The sequence below is a fragment of the Bombus terrestris genome, chromosome 14 (assembly GCF_910591885.1).
Source record: "Bombus terrestris chromosome 14, iyBomTerr1.2, whole genome shotgun sequence".
Taxonomy (NCBI): Eukaryota; Metazoa; Arthropoda; class Insecta; order Hymenoptera; family Apidae; genus Bombus; species Bombus terrestris.
The window spans coordinates 4,124,674-4,143,685 of NC_063282.1; the positions used below are offsets into that span (position 1 = coordinate 4,124,674).

The 19,012-nt window shown below is 40.1% G+C and overlaps 1 protein-coding gene across 1 annotated transcript in view; it reads right to left on the minus strand.

Annotated features, from left to right (window-relative positions):
• Nucleotides 1-18,718, minus strand: part of LOC100643342 (zinc finger protein rotund) — a 250,018-nt gene extending 231,300 nt beyond the window's left edge. The window contains exon 1 of the mRNA XM_003400619.4: nucleotides 16,820-18,718. Coding sequence (XP_003400667.1) covers nucleotides 16,820-16,996 — 177 coding nt within the window. The 5' untranslated portion in view covers nucleotides 16,997-18,718. The remainder of the gene's footprint in view (nucleotides 1-16,819) is intronic.
• Between the last annotated feature and the right edge of the window lie 294 nt (nucleotides 18,719-19,012).

The following is a 19,012-nucleotide window of genomic DNA, read 5'->3' on the forward strand; positions in this document are numbered from 1 at the left end:
TCCCTAATCATTTTAACTTTTATAGCGCACATATATTATTTCCTAAGCCGCGTGTATACTTCCATCTAAATCAACATAAATAACACTGAAACCTACAGTTACTCGTTTCCAAGTAGGAAATCGTCTCGCAAATATAGAGAAGGAAAATTATTCTTAGAATAATCGATATACATAAAGTGAGATTTTTCCACTAAAATTGATTCAATTCTTAATCGAAAGTGACAATACAAGAGGCATCTTTCGAGAGGAAAATTAATCTCGGGTCGAGTGGTAACGAGACGAGACACGAGAAAAATGAAAAAGCAGAAGTCTAATTGGGTTTCTTTGTACGGTGCATCGACTAATTAAAGCGCTAAATAAAATTAACTGCTTGTCGATTAGGGTTTCATTTTTTCCGCCGGTCTAGAAGACACGTTTATAGCCTCGTATAAATCCCGGGAATTGATTTTACGAGATTATTAATCATTGCTACCGAGGCAACGAGCGATAAATTTACGAAGATGAAATTTTTACTAGCGATAAAGTGTCTTTGTGTCGACGTATCCCGGACAAAGTCCACTTGTTCTAATTTTCACACATAGAAACCACGTTTTTCGACGTTGCTGCTGTTTCGAAGTTTCGCCATCTAACAGACGATCGTGAGCCATCGGTTTCCTTTCTACCTTCTTTGTGTCCCGAAAAGAAAAGAAAATATATAAGTAATCGTCGGAAAGAAAGCTATTATACCATATTTAAATAAACGCACGAGTAATAGGACTAATTAGAGGGAAGAGTTTTCGAGCGAATGCAAATTCGTTGATGGTTCTCGAAATAGAAAACCATTTCCAAGAAACGCAGCGCGTATGAGGAATTAGAAATTCGCTTTGCATTTTCTACCGTTGCGTTGGTAACTACGCTGGTCTTTGTTAATAATTTATCGCCATTCGTGGAAACGATAATGGTCTGTATCTAATAGCGTGCAGGAATTTCGTTCTAACTGGAATTTAGTCAGCCAGTGGTATAAGACCGTTCGTAATCAGACACTAGAATCGGGCTCGTAATTAGCATGATCCAAACATAGCCGATTCGTCCGCCAGTTAACGCTACGTACAACTATCGAACCTCTGAAAACGACGAATTTTAGTTTTCTTGTTCTCGTAATTTGAAAAGATACACGGACGTTTTTCAACTTTGATTCACACACAAGCGTAATTACCTATATGGCTAGCTGCTCGTTTTCATCGTATTGCTTTCGTTGTAATTATTTTTTTGTAGCGTATTTATTACGGTAGTTCCACTGTTGAAATTATTGAAAATTCCTAAGACAGCTTTTTGGTTCCGATCGACTATGAGAAACGTAACGAGAAATTTACAAAGTTTCTTGGCATTCGATCAAGACGCCGCATGTTAAAACAGCACATTAACCTCGTCTCTAATGGATAAATTTAAATTCTTCCGTTCACACCATCTCGCCCAAGATTCAGTCGTTTTTACATATCGAAACGGTTCATAGACTGCTACGTATTCTACGCGCTCATCCGTCCAATTTAAAAGCTATCAGATACGTCTGAATTGTATAAATCGACGATTCGATTCAAGACTCTAACATTCGATCCTCGTTACTCCGATCTTCGATACCTGTGCATTTTACCTGTACATTTTTCTCACATAATTTCAAAGTTATCGATGTTATCGAAATTGGAGAAAAAATGAGCGGCCGAATCGAAGCCAACCCATCGCTCAAGCCCCGTTACATCAATTTACAACATCCACCGCCTTCCCCAAACTCCAACGCATCTGCAACGACAAGAACCGACTAATGAAAAAGCGATCTGTCCAAACTCTGTTCGTCCTACGCATCTTCGTTGCACGAAAATTCGCGTAGAAAGTAAACGAAACCGCGGTATCTAGAGATCACGTTTCCTTCATCCCTTCTGGATCCTAATCGGCGCTGTAAGCTCGAGAAACCACCCCAGCGAAAAAAGAAAAAAAAAAGAAAAGAAAGAAAAGAAAAGAAATGGTCTCCGCGCGTCTGCTCCCCTGATCGTCCCAGCGACGCAGGGTATCCGGTGCATTTCGCTGTCGTGTGTTCGCGTGCAAGAGGCAGTAACCCTGAAGGTAAGGCGAAATGCCACCTGGCAGCTTTTTGTCGGCCCCTTACGCGAGATGCGATATCGTTTTTGCCCCGGTGTCCAAGTGGAGGAGCCGCCGCCGCCGGTGAACCCTCTCTTCTTGTTCCTCGTCACGACTCCCACTTCCGGTCCCGGTTAGGTCTGCCTAGGTGACCGTGGGCCAATGGCAACCATGCACCACGCCTCCCCCACCCACGCGCACCTGCGTTCACGCCCACCAATCGGAGGACGTGCTACCTGGTGAACCCGCGACCAAGCCGCGCCGAGAGAAAGACGAGGAGAGAATATTCCGCAGCACGATGGAGAGGGAATACCGAGATCCAACAGAGAGGATGAAACGCGTCCTCCACTCGACGCGCACGCTCCGACCTCACCTTTCTCGCGCACTCTCTTCGTCCTCTTCCACGCTTCTTCTTTTTTCACCCTGGGCTACCTTCTTCTCGCGCAACCCTCTCCCAGCCACCGGCTTCGCTTCTTCATCTTGACCAGGCTCCACTCTCGATGATGTTTCCACGTCTCTTTGTTGGCCTTTCTATCGGAGCTCGCATGGAAACGCATTCTCTTTCTTCCTTTTTTTTCCTTCTGTTTTTCTTTCTTGTATTTTTGCTTCGCTTTGACGTTAATTGGTTTGCGGTCGAAGGATCTTTGTGCATGGAACAATAGGGGTTGTACGTGTCGTAGGGGTTGTAGGTGGTCGTAAGCATAGGCGAAGAGTGGTAGGATGATCTTGGTGAAGAGTTTTACGTAGATGGCGAACAGCAGGTATGGAGAGAACGAGAAGTCATTAGGGATTGCAAGAAGAGACTTCGTAGCGCCGATAGTAATTCTCTAATGATGACTTTCTTTTTTTTTTAGGTGAGGAAGAATGTGGTTAGGCGTTCTTAAAAGTTGCTGCATCCTACGAAACGTAGGATTATAGGAATGTATAAAAATTGGCAGTCAATGGATTGATTGGCGCGGCGAAAGAAGGGGCACCAATTCCGCTTCGACGAATTCCAGCGCTACAAATTCTAAATGAACAGGACTTAGAAACATTAAAGACGGAAAGTATCAACGTTGATCTTCTTTTGTTTAACGCTGGAATTACAGAACCGATGGTGGTAACGCGCAAGAAGTTAACCCAGTGGAATAAGAACGTACGTAATCAGACACCGGTACGTCGCTCACGCATAGCGCGACCCAAACGTTGCGTGCAACTATCAGATCTATGAAAATCGCAGACTTTAAATTCGTTGCCATCGCAATCGGTAAAAACATGCCGCTGCCTTTATCAAAAAATAATCCCGACTTTTATTAACATATTTATTGGAGCTGATTAATTTGCGAGAGAAAACGACGTTTCGTATGCGACAATTTAACAGCGACGCACGGAACAGGAAGACAAAAAGTGGCAAATTCGTAAATTAAAGCGAGCCGTGGCGACTTTAATGTCGACATCCGCGTCCCACGGATAAAAATCGCTCGGCCGCGGGAAAGGGATAAAAATCGTCGCGCCTTGAACTTAACCGTGGCTCTCGTACGAGGGAGGAGCACGAGTGACTCGGCTTCACGGCCATTTTTGCAACGGACCGGACAAAAAGGCCCTCGCGGCCGCCAAATTTGGAAAGCTGGCTGGGCCCAGCAGCGGCCTTTTACGGGGGACCACCGGTCGCCAATGGCCGCCTTCAACTTGAAAAATCTCACCGGCCTGCGAAACCATTCGATTCGTGTTCTAACGCCTACGACATCGCGCCTGTTCTTTTACACGACGCTCCACACGCCTTGGTACGCGTCTCGAAAAGTTTTCAACGATCAATCGTCGTCCGCGGAATTTCACTGGGAATTATGGAATTTGCGGCTGGAGACTCGCGGACGACCACGTTCCCTGCATTTCTGCGCCGAGTAGATCACTTTTGCCGTTTGCGAAACAGCCTTCGTCGAGGTTGATTTACAAGAGACTTTTACTGGCCGTTGAAAGACTCAGCTAGCTTTTCCTCGTAGCTGTGCGACGTACAACGGCGATTAAAATTGTTTGAAATTATTTTCTTGATGAGAAGAGAGTCGATAGTTTCTAATTGGAAACGTTCGAAAGGACGAATCTACTGTGGCTGAAGGTACCGTGGCTGAATCTACTGCAGCCGAATCTATTGGATTGGCAACTAAGTGATTGCTGATTCTGTCGATATCACCTAATGACAATACTATAGGTTGATACGATCAGGTCACTCGATGTTGGTGATGCTGCAGCAAAAATTGTTATTTTCGTAAAGTGATAGAATTGTTCGCAAATTTCCTACTCTTGGAGGAATCTGAATATTTTCCAAGTCGTAACGAAATTTGGGAATATCGAGATAAAGAGACTGTGGTATTTTCACGAAAAATTGTACACAACGTTGTGGAGAAACAACAAAATTCTGTATATTTTACAAAACGCGTAGAACCTCGGGTTGCATTATTTGTGAATTGATTTATGAAAATTCGTTACGATGTACGCTGTATAGAAAATATTAAATTGCGTTTTTCTGTTAAATATATTGTAGACAAATTAGATAAATTACAGGAAGAAAACAAATAGCTTTGTATTAACGCTACATAATTTTAGACAAATTCTCAAGCTCGAAACGATACACAATTTTATTGTAATTAATTCCCCGGTCTCGCGATAATTTATTCACCGACGTTACTTATTTCGTTTTCGAAAAAGATACACATAAGTGTACAACACTGTTTCATCGCGTCGTTCGCGCAACAAAGACGTTCAAAGTTTACTAAAACGCCGGGTGAAGGAAAACAATCGCGGAGATCGTTGTAGGTAGAAAAAAAAGTAGCGAAAAAGATATTTAATACACACGTATGAATTTCGCAGGATTCACGGGAGGCGAATTTCATCGGAGGAAACGGCCACCACTTCCGCGTGCCTGCAACTCCACGTTAATACGGTGTTTTTCTTACAATTAGCTAAACGAGCCGCATTCTCCGCCCCCATCTAAGCCGCCGACAGAGATTTTCCAAGCGGAAAAATCAACACGGCCAGTTAATTTCATTCAGATTTATGAGAATTAATGAACGCGTCTCGATCCCTTTAATTTCCTTTTACGGCGAGCTAAGCCAGACAGTCCCACGAGTTTTCCAGCTTCCGGAGGTCGTCGACATGGCCAACCTGCCTCTGGATGACGAAACTGTCCATTCTTCCTTTTTTCTTTTTTTTTTCTACGAACAAGAATTCTTCTAATCCATCTCGATTTCTTATTTCTGGAAATATTAATCTTCATTGCAAAACAAAGATGGTGGTAAAAAATATTAATTAATTCGTATAACTGGAGTTATTTTGCAAACGATAATTGATTTTTTGCGATAATATGCAAACCAACAGTGTCTATAATGTTTCAAAGCTGCCACGTTTGCATACGTTTGCATCTAATTATCGATGTCTTTCGAACGTAAGGAAAACTACGTATCAATAATATACAATCGTTTTTCTGCAATAAATTCTACGTGTATACGATGTTGTTTACAGATAGTTACTTTTAATATCATTGGCTAAAAAAGATTATTTATCTATGATTTACTATAATCTAGCCATTATTTAAAAGTATCGCAGACTCGTCCAACATATGCATAAAAAATAATTTACTATAACTCAGACACACATAAAATTACTTATCTATCATTTACTATAATTTACTATAATTTAACTATTATCTGAAATTATTATTACATACAGCTATTACATACATTGCATTATTACATACGGCTATTACATTCTTACCGCAGGTACTTCGCAGTAAATTATAGATCAGTAATTTTCCATATGTACGCACGCATTATGTCGTACGCGAGGAATTTATGAAGCAGCGACGATCGAGCAACTCGGGAAGCCAGAAAATTCGACAGAGGCGAGTTCGATAATCCAGCAAGATCCAGGTGAAATGATCGAAAGGGAGAACAAGGATGAAGTAAAAAGCCAAGAAGTTTTCGCAAGATAGCATCGTGATAAGACCAAAAACGGCTAAGGGGGACGAAAAGCCTAGTAAAAACGGCGACTAATGTCGAGCTTTCCGCTTCGTGGTACCAGGAATGATCGCACTTACGGTCGCCGAGCGGAAAAGTGGTGAGACAGGACGAAGGGGAAATTGGTTGCACGTTGCACTTTCAGAGGCTTTTTGTCAGTCAGCTCCGACCGTGGAGCCAATGAAGTTCTCTTTCGTTCGGTCTCTATGCTCCTCTCTTCTCTTTTCTACCTTCGTCTCCACATACGTCCATCTCTCATTCGTATTAGTAACAACTACTAGATCTTGTACGTGACGATGATCAAGATAAGATCCTCGGGAGGTAAATTTTTCGCCATCGAAATTCTCATTTTTGGTCGATTTCTCTGTTTCGCTATCAATGTCGTATATATCTGTGTGTTAGTTAGTTAGTACGAGTAAGTTTTGACTTTGAGATAGTTTCGTACGTATACGCGAGTCGCTATTTTTCTCAAAGAAATAATCTACTTCGTGTGATAAGTTCATTCGACGGTCATGGCTAAATAATGTTGCTGTTTCTTTCGGCTATTATTTTTTGAAAAAAAAAAGAAATACATTTAAGTGGCTGACGCAATTGACGCATGATAAATCAGAAACATATTTATGAATATTTATCCGAGTAAATTGACACAGTCAGTTCACTTGACATAGTCCAACAATTAACTATTTCAAAACAGCTTCGGGCTATATACCTACGTAAAATGATGTGTCATTTTTCAAAGGATATTTAAACAACGCTGGACATGTATTTAACACGAGAATAAAACGATCAATCTCAGTCGTTGCTGATGAATTTACAGTTTCGTGCTCCGCGATTCTTTACAGTCTTCTTCGTCTATTTTTCACGGCTGCACTTGGAATATGAAATATTGAAAATTACCGTAACAAAAATATATCCAAGTAGATCAATTAAGACGTCTAAGACATAAACGTCATACGTAGACGCGTGATTCTTGAGAATAAAAGTGAGATCTATGAATAGAACGTCGAGTGAGAACCGAGACACAATGATTTAATTATCGAAAGAAAAAAGGAAAAAAATAAAAAAAAAACAGCAAGGATGGGGAGGCACGGAAAGGAAGCAAAGAATAGGCAAATAATCAAAGAGTGCGGCGATCGTAGAGCTCAGCCGCTATCGATAGCCGCCATTATCATAAAAATATGAGAATTCAACGTTGACCGGAGATCACGGGGAACGATTGCCCGTAAGCATGGCAATTAGTCACGGCCTTATGACCCGGTGCGCACACGTTACACCGTAATTATTCTCATAATCTGCTGTCATCGCGTTTTCCCGGTAATCGTTCGCATTAAATTCATCTCCGAGCGCGGTTCAAGTGCGAGCCACGAGCCGTGGAAGCTCGGGCGAGTGCGAACGCGAATGGAGAAGGCTAGCGGAGAAACCTAAACGAAGCAAGAGGCTCGCAACGGGATACATAATATACATAATTAAAAAAGAAACAGACAAAGGGCGGCTAACTAGCCTGGCAATTACACGTTGCAACCGGGGAGATACGAATTCATCTCTCGTCGCCTTTATTCAATTAACCTACGAACTGAGAATCCACGCACCGTGAATGTACGTGACAAACTTCATCTACTTTTTTTCTTTTTTGGAAAATCGCTCTTGTTTCTTGAAGAAAGAATTTATTCCACGCATCAGACGTGTTATCCGTAAGAGTTTATTTCTTTTTATCTCACGATATAGACAAGTACGATTTAATTTGGCAAGGTAAATTAGGCTGAGAGATTTTGTGATTAACGTTAGGAAAGTTAATCCCAGTACTGATTAATAAAATTAATATCAATCCCAGTACTATCGACGAGGGAAAGCATAAGAATTTTGATAGCTTCTAGAGTTTCGGAAATATACTCGTTCCTTATCTTCTCACACAGGTTGAGAAAATTGAGAATTATGAGATTTCAATATTTGGAAAATACAGTTGCTTTTCTTATTGTTTAGTACGAACAGTCTTCCTTCCAGTTGAGAAAATTGCTGAATGTTAAAAGGGTCTATATTATAATTTGGATAATCTCGATAAAAGAATATAGTAAGAATATCGATGTTTTTCCAGCACTTTGAATATGTCTTAGGTTGTCCGAAAAGTGTCTTTCTTTCGCGAACGTGTTTTCTACAACAAACGTGAAACCAAGTCTGTGAAATGTCGCGTTGTTCATCTCAACGGCACAAAATGGATCGTACGTAATCCGACAAAATAATATAAAAAAGAAGTTGCGCGTTTATTATTTCCTCGTGAAACGAAAGAAACTTTTCGGACAACCTAATATTTGCTTCTTGTCTTGTACTGCGAGTGCTCCCTTCGTACGAAGTCGGAAAATACGTCGTAGAAGAAAAATTAGATTTATCATTTAGCAAAAACAAAAAATAATGAAGAAAATAACGGTATGGAGAATTATTTGTAAAAGGGGGAAGATTATCGCGAAAGAAATTATTTTTGAAGAGACTTGAACGCCGCGCAAATCTTGTGCACGTAATTAAGTAGTAAGCGACTACTTGCAGCAACTTGGTAGGGAAGAAGGACTTTAATGAGCGTGCTTGACGAAAGGGAAAAGAAAGTTTGTTTGCTAAAACGAGCTGCAGGATGCGCGAAAGACGCAACGCGTTTCGTAATTCTTGATTCAAACGGCGCGCGGTTTAACCCAGTTTCGCTCGATTTCCTAATTTTCCTTGCCGTTCCATCGTCGCAGGTAATTTCACGACGCACGAGCATTTACGTTACGAGAAACGAACGAACAGAAATAAAAAAAAAAAGCGTATCGTTAGGTTAAAATTCTCTATGCTGTGACTTGTCCGAAAAGTTTCTTTCGTTTTATAAGGAAACAGTACACGCACGATGTTTTTTGTTTTGTATTAATTTATTGAATTATGCACGAACATAATAATAGAAATAAAAATAATATAAGACAGAAATTGTTGCTGTGTTATCACCTTATGAAACGAAAGAAACTTTTCGGACAATCTAATAATAAACGGAAACTCGGTGTCTGTTTCAATGAACAGCAAGAAGATTTTCATGCTCGTGAATATTCATGGTCTTCGGATCGAACAAATTCTTCGTTCGTGTTGAAAAAAATTATATCGGAAAACTGAAAGAAATTATTGAATTATATAATTCATAGTGAAAATCGTGCATAAAACTTGTAATATCGATATATCTATATACCTATGAATTAATAACAATCGTAACTGTTAATTAGAACAAGTGAGAAAAAGTAATTACCCACGCTGCTGCCTATGCAAAAAAGCTGCGCTCCAAAATTAACTCTTAATCGCGCTCGTCCGACTGTCACAGTAAAGAGAGGGAGAGGAAAAAAATCAAACTGAAGTAAGAAAACGTGATCTATTAAAAACTGTTACATATGCGTTATTAACTCTTTTTTTCAACCTACAAAAAAGAAACATCGTTTAGAATTACAACATTGTATTGGTTTTTGTCACCTCACGGAGATTTCTTGTAAATCGCTCGCAAAAGGAAAACGGAGAGACTTCACAGCAATTTGCACTTTTTTTTTCTTCCTTTTGCCACCAAATACGTTAATTGAAACGTTGTTTAAGCGCAGAATCGATAGGAGAAAAAGGATAAAGGAAACGCTCGGCTCGTAAAATATCGGCAAAGAAAATCATCGAACGTAAAGGCGCGGGCAGAAAAAAGTGCGACGTAAAGGTGTTTGTTATCTGTCGATCATTTAAATCGATTAATTATTTGGAATTATGATCGATACTAGAATGCAATCAATGTTGCCGGCATTTAATCATCATCGTTAACTATTAACGATCGCGCTAGATCGACATTAAAGCTAATTATGTGTCTCTGCTATAATAAAAAATACTTTGTTACCTTAACGAATTGAATTTGTTCCAGCGACACTGCACTTAACGCGAAATCGTATAATTATTTTCTAAGCGCACGATCGAACGACGGGGTAAGGTGCATCCTGGCGATATTCTGGCTTTTATTCACATTCGATATGAAATATTTATCAGTCATACATAGGAGAACAGCTTGTAACAATGATATTATCTTCTAAATGAAATTTCGCTAGCATCTTACAACGATCAACGTTCGCCAATTCTTCCACGAAATAATAATAAAATATCAAAACCAGATAGAAAATAGCGAAATGTATAAACCGGTTAAAAGATACAAAAGCACATGAAAATCCTACTCGTGAAAATCTTCGCACATTCTATAGTGAGAATATTATTTTTTAGGTAACGTTCACTAGTTCCATATTACGATTCCGTCGATATTTTTCATAAAACGATAGCAAAATAGCGAAAAGCCAGATGGAGAGTATTAGAGATGCAAGAAAGGATAAAAATCCTTCAATAATGTGACGTTCCATTATCCAAAATAGCGAAATGTATAAACCGATTAAAAGACACAAAAGGACATGAAAATCCTACTCGTGAAAATCTTCGCACATTCTATAGTGAGAATATTATTTTTTAGGTAACGTTCACTAGTTCCATATTACGATTCCGTCGATATTTTTCATAAAACGATAGCAAAATAACGAAAAGCCAGATGGAGAGTATTAGAGATGCAAGAAAGGATAAAAATCCTTCAATAAAGTGACCTTCCATTGTATGAGCCGGTGGCAACACCTTCGTCGATCTTTTCAGGTCGCGTAAAAAGCGAAGGAGCAACAAAGATCCGTGCAAATTCCAAGTCCGCTTCTAATCAATTTCCACGACTCCTGCTCTCCACATACCGTTACATTCCTATCGGAGAAAAAATGGAGAAAAAATGGCCGCTTTCTAGTTGGTCAGGCGAAAAACCGTATGCAACCGAGCTAACTGCGAAGGATCGTTCGCAACTTTTTACCGGCAAATCATTTTCACAGGTTGACACGCCGGATTATTTTCTTGCTACAGTTACCGGTTGCACAGATGTTTTTCAACAACAACGTGCAACAAGCGAAAAAATCCCGCGATAGTACATAGGCGAATCGATTAATTACAAAGTAGCTGGCGAATCGACGACACGAGCATCGTGTTCGACGGCAATCGAACCACCTCAGCCGTGAACAACGCTGTCCATAAAGTGTAGCGAACACCTTCTTTTCGAATACTTCTTTCCACGTTTGCGGAATCGTTGCCGGAAAGTGGAAGAATTCGCGGGCAACACGGTTGGGTAATTGATAGACCGGCTACACATACTTTTTCTCTTTTCTCTCCAATGAAAGATCCTTTCTACGAGTTCTTCTTATCTTCTCAAGGTATAGGAATTATCATTTTTAATTTGTATAACATTTCAGTTTGACGGTGATCCCGTTTATTTCTGATAAATTCGGTGGAATAAATCGAAGAATAATTCGAGGAATTAATTTGAGGAAGTCGTTGGGAATTAAAGTTGTTCTTATCACTCGCGTTAGGAAGCTTGGAATATTCTAATTCTTGGCCTTTTGTTCTTCTGACAAAATCTTTCATCGTGACGATAACTAAACGAGTCGTTAAATCATTTTCGAACGGAGAAAGAGGACAAATTATTTACAAACGTGATAAAACTTATCTGTAATTCTACGAGCAATTCGCGATCTATCTGATTCTAAATATATATCGTCGGAAAATGTAGTCACAGCGTGAGAATAAAAGGCTTAAGATATTCCATTCTTTATGTAACCATCCTATAATCGGTTTTACATTGCTATTTCTGTCTTGCCATTCTTTATAGACATCTCCGAACGCTATATTTAGAATTTTGCTTCCGACATCCTGCGTAAATCTATCAATTAAGATATTCTAATCTTTTCGTCTGTTCTATTTATAAACGTCGCTGTGAGTTAATTCCCGCGTTATCGTTCGCAGAAATCTTCGAATATCTAAACTTTCATGTACGCTATCTACATTTGCAAATATTCCAACAAAACGTTTATCTTCGTCAAGTTTCTATAAATTTCGCTATCGGTTCGTGTCCGACCATTCGCCATGAAAATCGTCGAATATCCGAATATTTAAATCGCACGTGACACACGAATCTGGAAACGTGCAAGCGGTTTGTATACGTACGACAGATCTAATCGGAAGACAAGAAAAACTAGAAGTCCTCGAAATTTGTCTATTTCAGAAGATGAAAAATGCCAAAGCGAAAGACTGGAGCGATGAGGATAGAAAATAGTTGCCTATCAGCTGCGATCGAGAAACATTTCACGGCATTTCTGTCGTCTGCATATTGTACGACATTAATTACAGAAACGGCGCAATCATTCATTCCAGCGGAATGATGCAAAATAGCACGCGGAACTCGGTGCAACGCGATGAATGTCCGGCGATTAACATTCGAAGTATCAGGTTCACTGCTACCGCGTGATAATCTCGATATTAATCTTCGTCTTCGAAGACGTACAATGCCATTATTGTCTCGGGCAGCACGATAATTTGCGAATGGTAAAAACTGGACGCGAGTCGTCCCCGCTTTTTTTATTCTTTTTTTTTTTCTCTCCTTTTTTTCAACGTTGCGCGACACACCAGGGAAAGAAACCGAGAGGGTGAACGACCCTGTGTTATTTCGTGAAACGTCGCAAGACCGGCTCAAACTTTCAAACAGAGACTTAATGAACGATGCATAATTTTCGCGCTCCTATTTTTTTGGGCACTCCTCTCCAACCGGATTTTTCTTCGGCCACGAGAAAATAAATTACAGGTTGATTATGGTTGCTCGTTCCCACGGGAAGGATAAAGGCGTACAACAACCACACAGGATAAATATTTTCTAACGTCCTGCGAAATTCATTCGACGCGAAGGCTCCAAAGCTTCGCCCCAAAGCGAAACGATAATAAACATCGAAGCTTCAAAATTCTGGAAACATTTACGCGAGTATTTAGGTAGCAAAAATTGTTCCCAACTTCGTGCAGCGAAATTCAAAATTGCTTTCGATCGAGGAAACATTCCCTTTTATATCCAGTGATAAGCAAAATAATATCTAGGAATACGACTTTCAAGTGAAACGTTTGCAAAGATCGAGGTTACGATCCGTTGAAAAATTCAGCAGATTTTCGCTCAAACCTTTTCCAACTCTGCTATAACCTTCTTGTAAGAAAACTCTAAGGTTGTCTATTTAATCGGAAAACGCGAGGCTTCGATGAAAAGTAAATTGGAACAAAGATGAATAAATTCTCCTTGGGAACGCTGGTCGCAAAGCGGTGTACTCGTTTCGTTAAACAGGACGTTCAAATAAATCACTGTTTGATGTTTGTATTAAAATTTATGTTCGAAGAATAACTAAAAGGAAAGGACTTTAGCGACGGAATAAGAATTATAGGCACTAGAATAAACTATAACGCGAATTAGTTGGAAACTATTGTAGCTACTTCATCGAGTGCAGTGTAATCTGGATGATTTAAGAGCAACTTGCAGTAATTCCAAAGAGAAGTTCCAATACTTCAATTTAGAAAATGGCTATTGATTTTCTAATTGCGTTTGATTTACACCGTATAACGCCTCTCGGATAATCACGTTTTCTGCGACGAAATGAATTCATGCACTGAAAGCGTTGCTTCCATTCATTTTAACGTTTCATCGTCCCATCGATTTTACTGTTTTTAGCGTCAGAACGCTGTAATTTCCGACCAACGATTTACACGTCCTCAACGGTATATCATTTCGGACGCTCGAACGATTCTTCGTCTTGGAGTACGATGCACGCAAAATTTCTTAATGCTAATTCGCTATACTTTAAACAAATTAAAATTCCACTTGCAAAATGAAAAGAGGGAATCTATCGTCAAGTTTTGTATCGTTCCGAGCGATTCAGAGGACTCAGGAATATTCAGAAGTAACACGCATACAAAATGTTAACAACAATTCGCTATACTTTTGGAAAATAAAATTCGACAGGAAAAGATACCTGTAATAGGAGAAGGACGCTAATGGGAAATTCTCTGTCACTCTGTGAAATTCTGAACGAACGATTCACACATTTTCAGGAGCATTCTACTTGCAAAGCTTGAACGATCCTTTGAAAAGTGTCAAACCACCAGACTATATGTTATATATGTTTTTTCACAACGATGCTAAGCGTTTCGACAACGTAGTATTGAGAACAAGAAAGTACCTTTCACAGAAAAAGAAAGGAACGAGCGCGAAATTTCCCAATGTTCTCTAAAATTCATTCAACATGAAGAAGCAGCTATCTCTCTACAGGAAAGAAACAATAACATTAAAATGTTTCTCCAAGCATTCGTACGGAATATTTCCGAATAACAAAAAAGGCACAGCGTACGATATCTAACGAGACAATTTATCGATACAAGATCCGAGTATTCGAATCGAGGATTCCTAAACGACGTGAAACATTCCGCTGGCTTCGACAACGAAACGATGGATTTCCCTTGTATCTGCCTGCCCTTCGTTTCTTCGCGATTGCACAAGCATCTTGGTATGGGAATTCGTTACCGAGAAACGATATTGCGCTCGGTAACGGGAAAAATGAAACGCACAGATTCCATAGCGATTCGCAGCATCGCCTCTTAATAAATCAAACGTGGAATCAACGATACTGTTCATACGGAGAAACGAAAAGCGAACGAATTCGCTTCCTGCCAGCGATACGTCTATTTTGGAACAAAGAATGTAAATCGAAGAGGTATCGAACTAAGGTGAAACAAAAACAAAGCAACCGATGGACAAACAAGCCGACTTCGACCGTATAACGGGTAACTTTTCAAAAAAAGGAACGATACAATAGATGTCAGAATTCGTAAGGAATTTGTAAGGAATCGTTAAATTGTTTCAGGTAATTGATAGGAATGTAAGGGACATGACGTGCAAAGCATCGTTCTCTTAAGAAAATAGGATCATATTGTATTTTATATGTGCGTTTATAAAGCGATGCTTATAATGGCCGAATATTTGTTTAGTTTATTTTTATGGGATTTTATTTTATCCGGCAAATTAAAAATTTCCACTCGTCCAAGTTATTCGTATTAATAATTAATTCGTTCGTTATTAGAAATTTGTTATCTCGTTATCGCGATGTGATAATCATTGCACACGTTCATCGGTCTTGCTAATTGCGATTAAATAATTTTCTAAAATTACTGATTTTTTCTACAGCTGGCAACGTTGGTAGGCAACAAATAGTCAAATTAACAAGCTGAAATTAAAATTCCCTTGCCCGTAGTAATTTATCGATGCTGTAATTCTAAATGTATGTATATAAACACCGTTTGGAGTTGAATAATAACAGGTGCTCGAAAAAGAGCGTATGTTCCAAGAATTTCTTTATGCTGTTAAAAACCTTGCTCCAAAAGCGTGGCTGATAAAAACCAAGCAGATGAGTTAACGCGTGAAACAGGAAAGCTTAAGAAGGGTTGTTTCATTCAGAATCTTGTCCGAAACCTACTATTATTCAATTCTCACCGATTACGCTCAATTTTTGGCTTCTCCTCCAATTTTTGGCGGCTAACTCATCCGCGAATAGTCAACCCTTTGAGCATGGAATTCATTCATTCATTCTGTGCAAAGCACGATTCAATATACAAGTTGAAAATCTTTGATTTTTATTGCAATTAAAAATTACTCGTTCGATCGTCTCTCGATGCTCTGCCAAGGTTCGATAAAATTCTATGTATAAAATTACACACGTTCTGTATGAATAATAAAATTCAGGAAGAACATTTCCCTGTGAATATTTATTATCTACGCCAATTTGCTGTATCGTGTTATTATATTGTTGCAGATTAGAGATAAACGTTCGAGAGACCCTTTGATTTTCTAGGAAACGAGCAACATCAACATCAACACCGATACGCTGCCTCAGCTTCATAACTACTTTCCATTACGAAGAGAAACAATAGGTTAAAGTCCTGGACTTTCGTATCGAAACACGCTACACATCTAAAAAGTAAACACAGCGAGAATTCTAAAACGTAAGAAAAAAAAAGGATAGGCAAATTTTCTGTATTTATTTATCCTTTATATTCTTCAGAAAATAAATCTCAAGTTGCGAGTAAACTATAGTTTCTTCTGCTAATTTACCCTCTTGTTCGCTCAATTACGATTAAATATAGAGAGTAATAATAGCTCAAGTACAATCCTATTCAAATATTAATAAGAACCACTCTATACGTCTATCCTATTCTTCTATTTTCATAAAGAAACGTTGTATAATTATCAACGCGTGTCACTGCAACATTAGAAGTCCTCGATTAAGAACTAATTCTGCATATTTTTACTATTTTTATTCAATGTTCATAAAGAAACGATATTTTAATCGATGTAAAATTACTGATTCATTTAAAACGTTCTATTAGCGATAGAACAGATAATTCCATACATAATTAAGAACTCTCTTAAAAACTCATAATTAAGAACACGATGGAAACAGCAAGATATATATATATCTAGATATATATATATATAGATATATATATCTAGATATATATATATATATAGATATATATAGATATATATATATCTTGCTGTTTCCATCGTGTCTCCATAATGAAAAAATATTGCATAACTTCTCCGCCATTTTTAAGAAAAAATCTCTTCTAAATACTACATACTAATTTCTATTAAATCATTAAAAACCCTCTATAAACAACGAGGGAATTCCACGCTCAGGGGGTCAACCATAGGAAATCAGAGTTTCTACTATTTGAAAAAAAAAAGAGGAACAAGTACTTAAAAGAAAGGAGAAATATAATATTATATGAATACTGATTGAACTTACCTTACTCTGGACATAGTCGAGAGCTAGCATGCAATCCGAATATCCGGTCTCGGTTTTGATAGTGGTGCCGCCTTGTCCTGGGCCGGTGGAGCAGAACCCGGAACCAACGACTCCGACGGGTCCTCCGAGGCCGGCTGCCGCCGCCGCGGCAACGCTGTCCCGATACCACGGATACATTTCTCACTAGAACACCTTATACAGTCACCTGATTGCGTATCCGCGTCCAAACACTCGATTTTGCTCGATCAAAAATTCGTCTGGCACCGTAGAATAGTCCCGAGGCGCCACGGTTCCTTCTTACGTCACTGCGAGCACTTGGCCGCACTTCCGATACCGATTTTTACCTCCGACCGTTTTCAGATGCAATCTGATCCACGTAGATTCCTACCAACGCTGATAATCGTCGCCTTTCTTCTCTCTCTTTTTCTCCGTCTGTTTCTTCTCGAAACCAGAAATACGGATAATAAGTACACCTTCTCCCTTCTTTCTTAGTTTCTCTTCCTCTATATGTAGAAAACAGTAGCTTCTCAAAGCTACACAATTACTAGCAAATGTATCTTCTAAGAAGTGTCTAAGAAAATTCACTGGACTCCGATATAGAGTGTCGCGTCCCTTTTCCACGCATCTCGGTTACTTCACGCGTTATGGGAATTTTCGATTCCAACACGCGATACTTGATATTAAGAGACGCACTGTTTCGATATATATGATATATATAATCGCGTATATTTAATTTGCCATTGTAACACTACGTGTTACGCTGTGAACAACCGAACCGAAACTATGGATAACTTCGTGCACGATGTAAACACACCGTGTCGGTTACAGACGGCGTCAAGGGTGAACCGCACTGGCCTAATGTTTTCGCCGTCCTATCTCTCTCTCTCCTGCGTGGTGCGTGATTGGCTCGCGGCCTTCGATCGAGTCTCTACTAGCGAAAACCGTTTACCTTAAAAATATAGTTCCTCGGTCGATGACTAGATTATTATCTACTATCCTTTCTCTCTATTCTACTTATATGTCCCTTTATATCTGTCTTTTCCTTTCTTCCTCGATGTCACACGTACGCGTATACACAATCGATTCGCACTTTTCTCGCGAAAAGTCTCGATCGAACGTGGAGATTATTGCACAAATATTGTAATAATTAGTCGCGGTATTCGTAATATTGCACTTCGGACAAAACTGCACTTTTATTTAATTTACGTTCTCTGATGACGTCCCCGTGATCGGCTCCGTCGACAGCTGGACTCCGCTCCCCACTGTCATCGCACTCCTCCTCAACGCGTCAACATCGACTGTCACTCTTTATAGGTTAGAAGCTCGCACGGTATGCTTCAGCACGGTATATACGCTCGTACGTTCCATGATCGCGTTCCTCGAGTGCCAGGAAGCGCAGGATGACTCGCGAGATTCCTCGAAGACCCTACCGGCTTACCGTCGAAACGACAACCACCTCCTGTACAACGGTCCATGCATCGAGGCTGCTGCATTTCATGATAACAGTAACTCGAAACCATTCACCTGTTCTTCAAGTATTCTTCTACTCTTCCTCGTTGTAGTTCACTTCGTCTCAATGATCGTCTTGGTTCACTGTGTCAGAGATTCGAACGCCCAAATCCGCAGGGAGGGTGGTATCGCAACCGCGGCCATCTTACCGGCGACGAAAAGTGGCGGGAAAACGATGCCACCGGAAAAGCGACCGAGATTTTTCTCGCCGGCTTCCTCTCGTTTCTTTTGTCGATCGACCAGCTTCCCTCGGTGCTCAGGTAGCACGCGTCTCCTCCTGGAAAACGGAGACCACCCTTTGATCGTACGTTTCTTTTTTTCTGGCGTTGCGACGAGCGAGGAAAAAACAGAACCGGCGGGGCCCGGAAATCGTGAACCGTGGACCGCGGACGCGGTTGCAGCACTGACGCGGGAGTCGCGATTCGAACAACCGTTCGGCCGCCCTCGGTTTCATTCGGCCGCCCTCGGCTCTGCCCCTCGCGATACATCGCGAGTCGCTCGTGCTGCGTGGATTAAGGTGGGGGTAACGAGCCGCCGCGGTGGGATTAGGAGGCAGTGTGGGGGAACGGGCGGGTTTTCTCTCTCTCTTATTAACCCCTTCTCTTTCCTATTAGCTCCTTCCTTGTCGCTCCTGTCGCTGAATATGTATTATTGTTACAGTATATTGGCGGTTGTTGCAATATT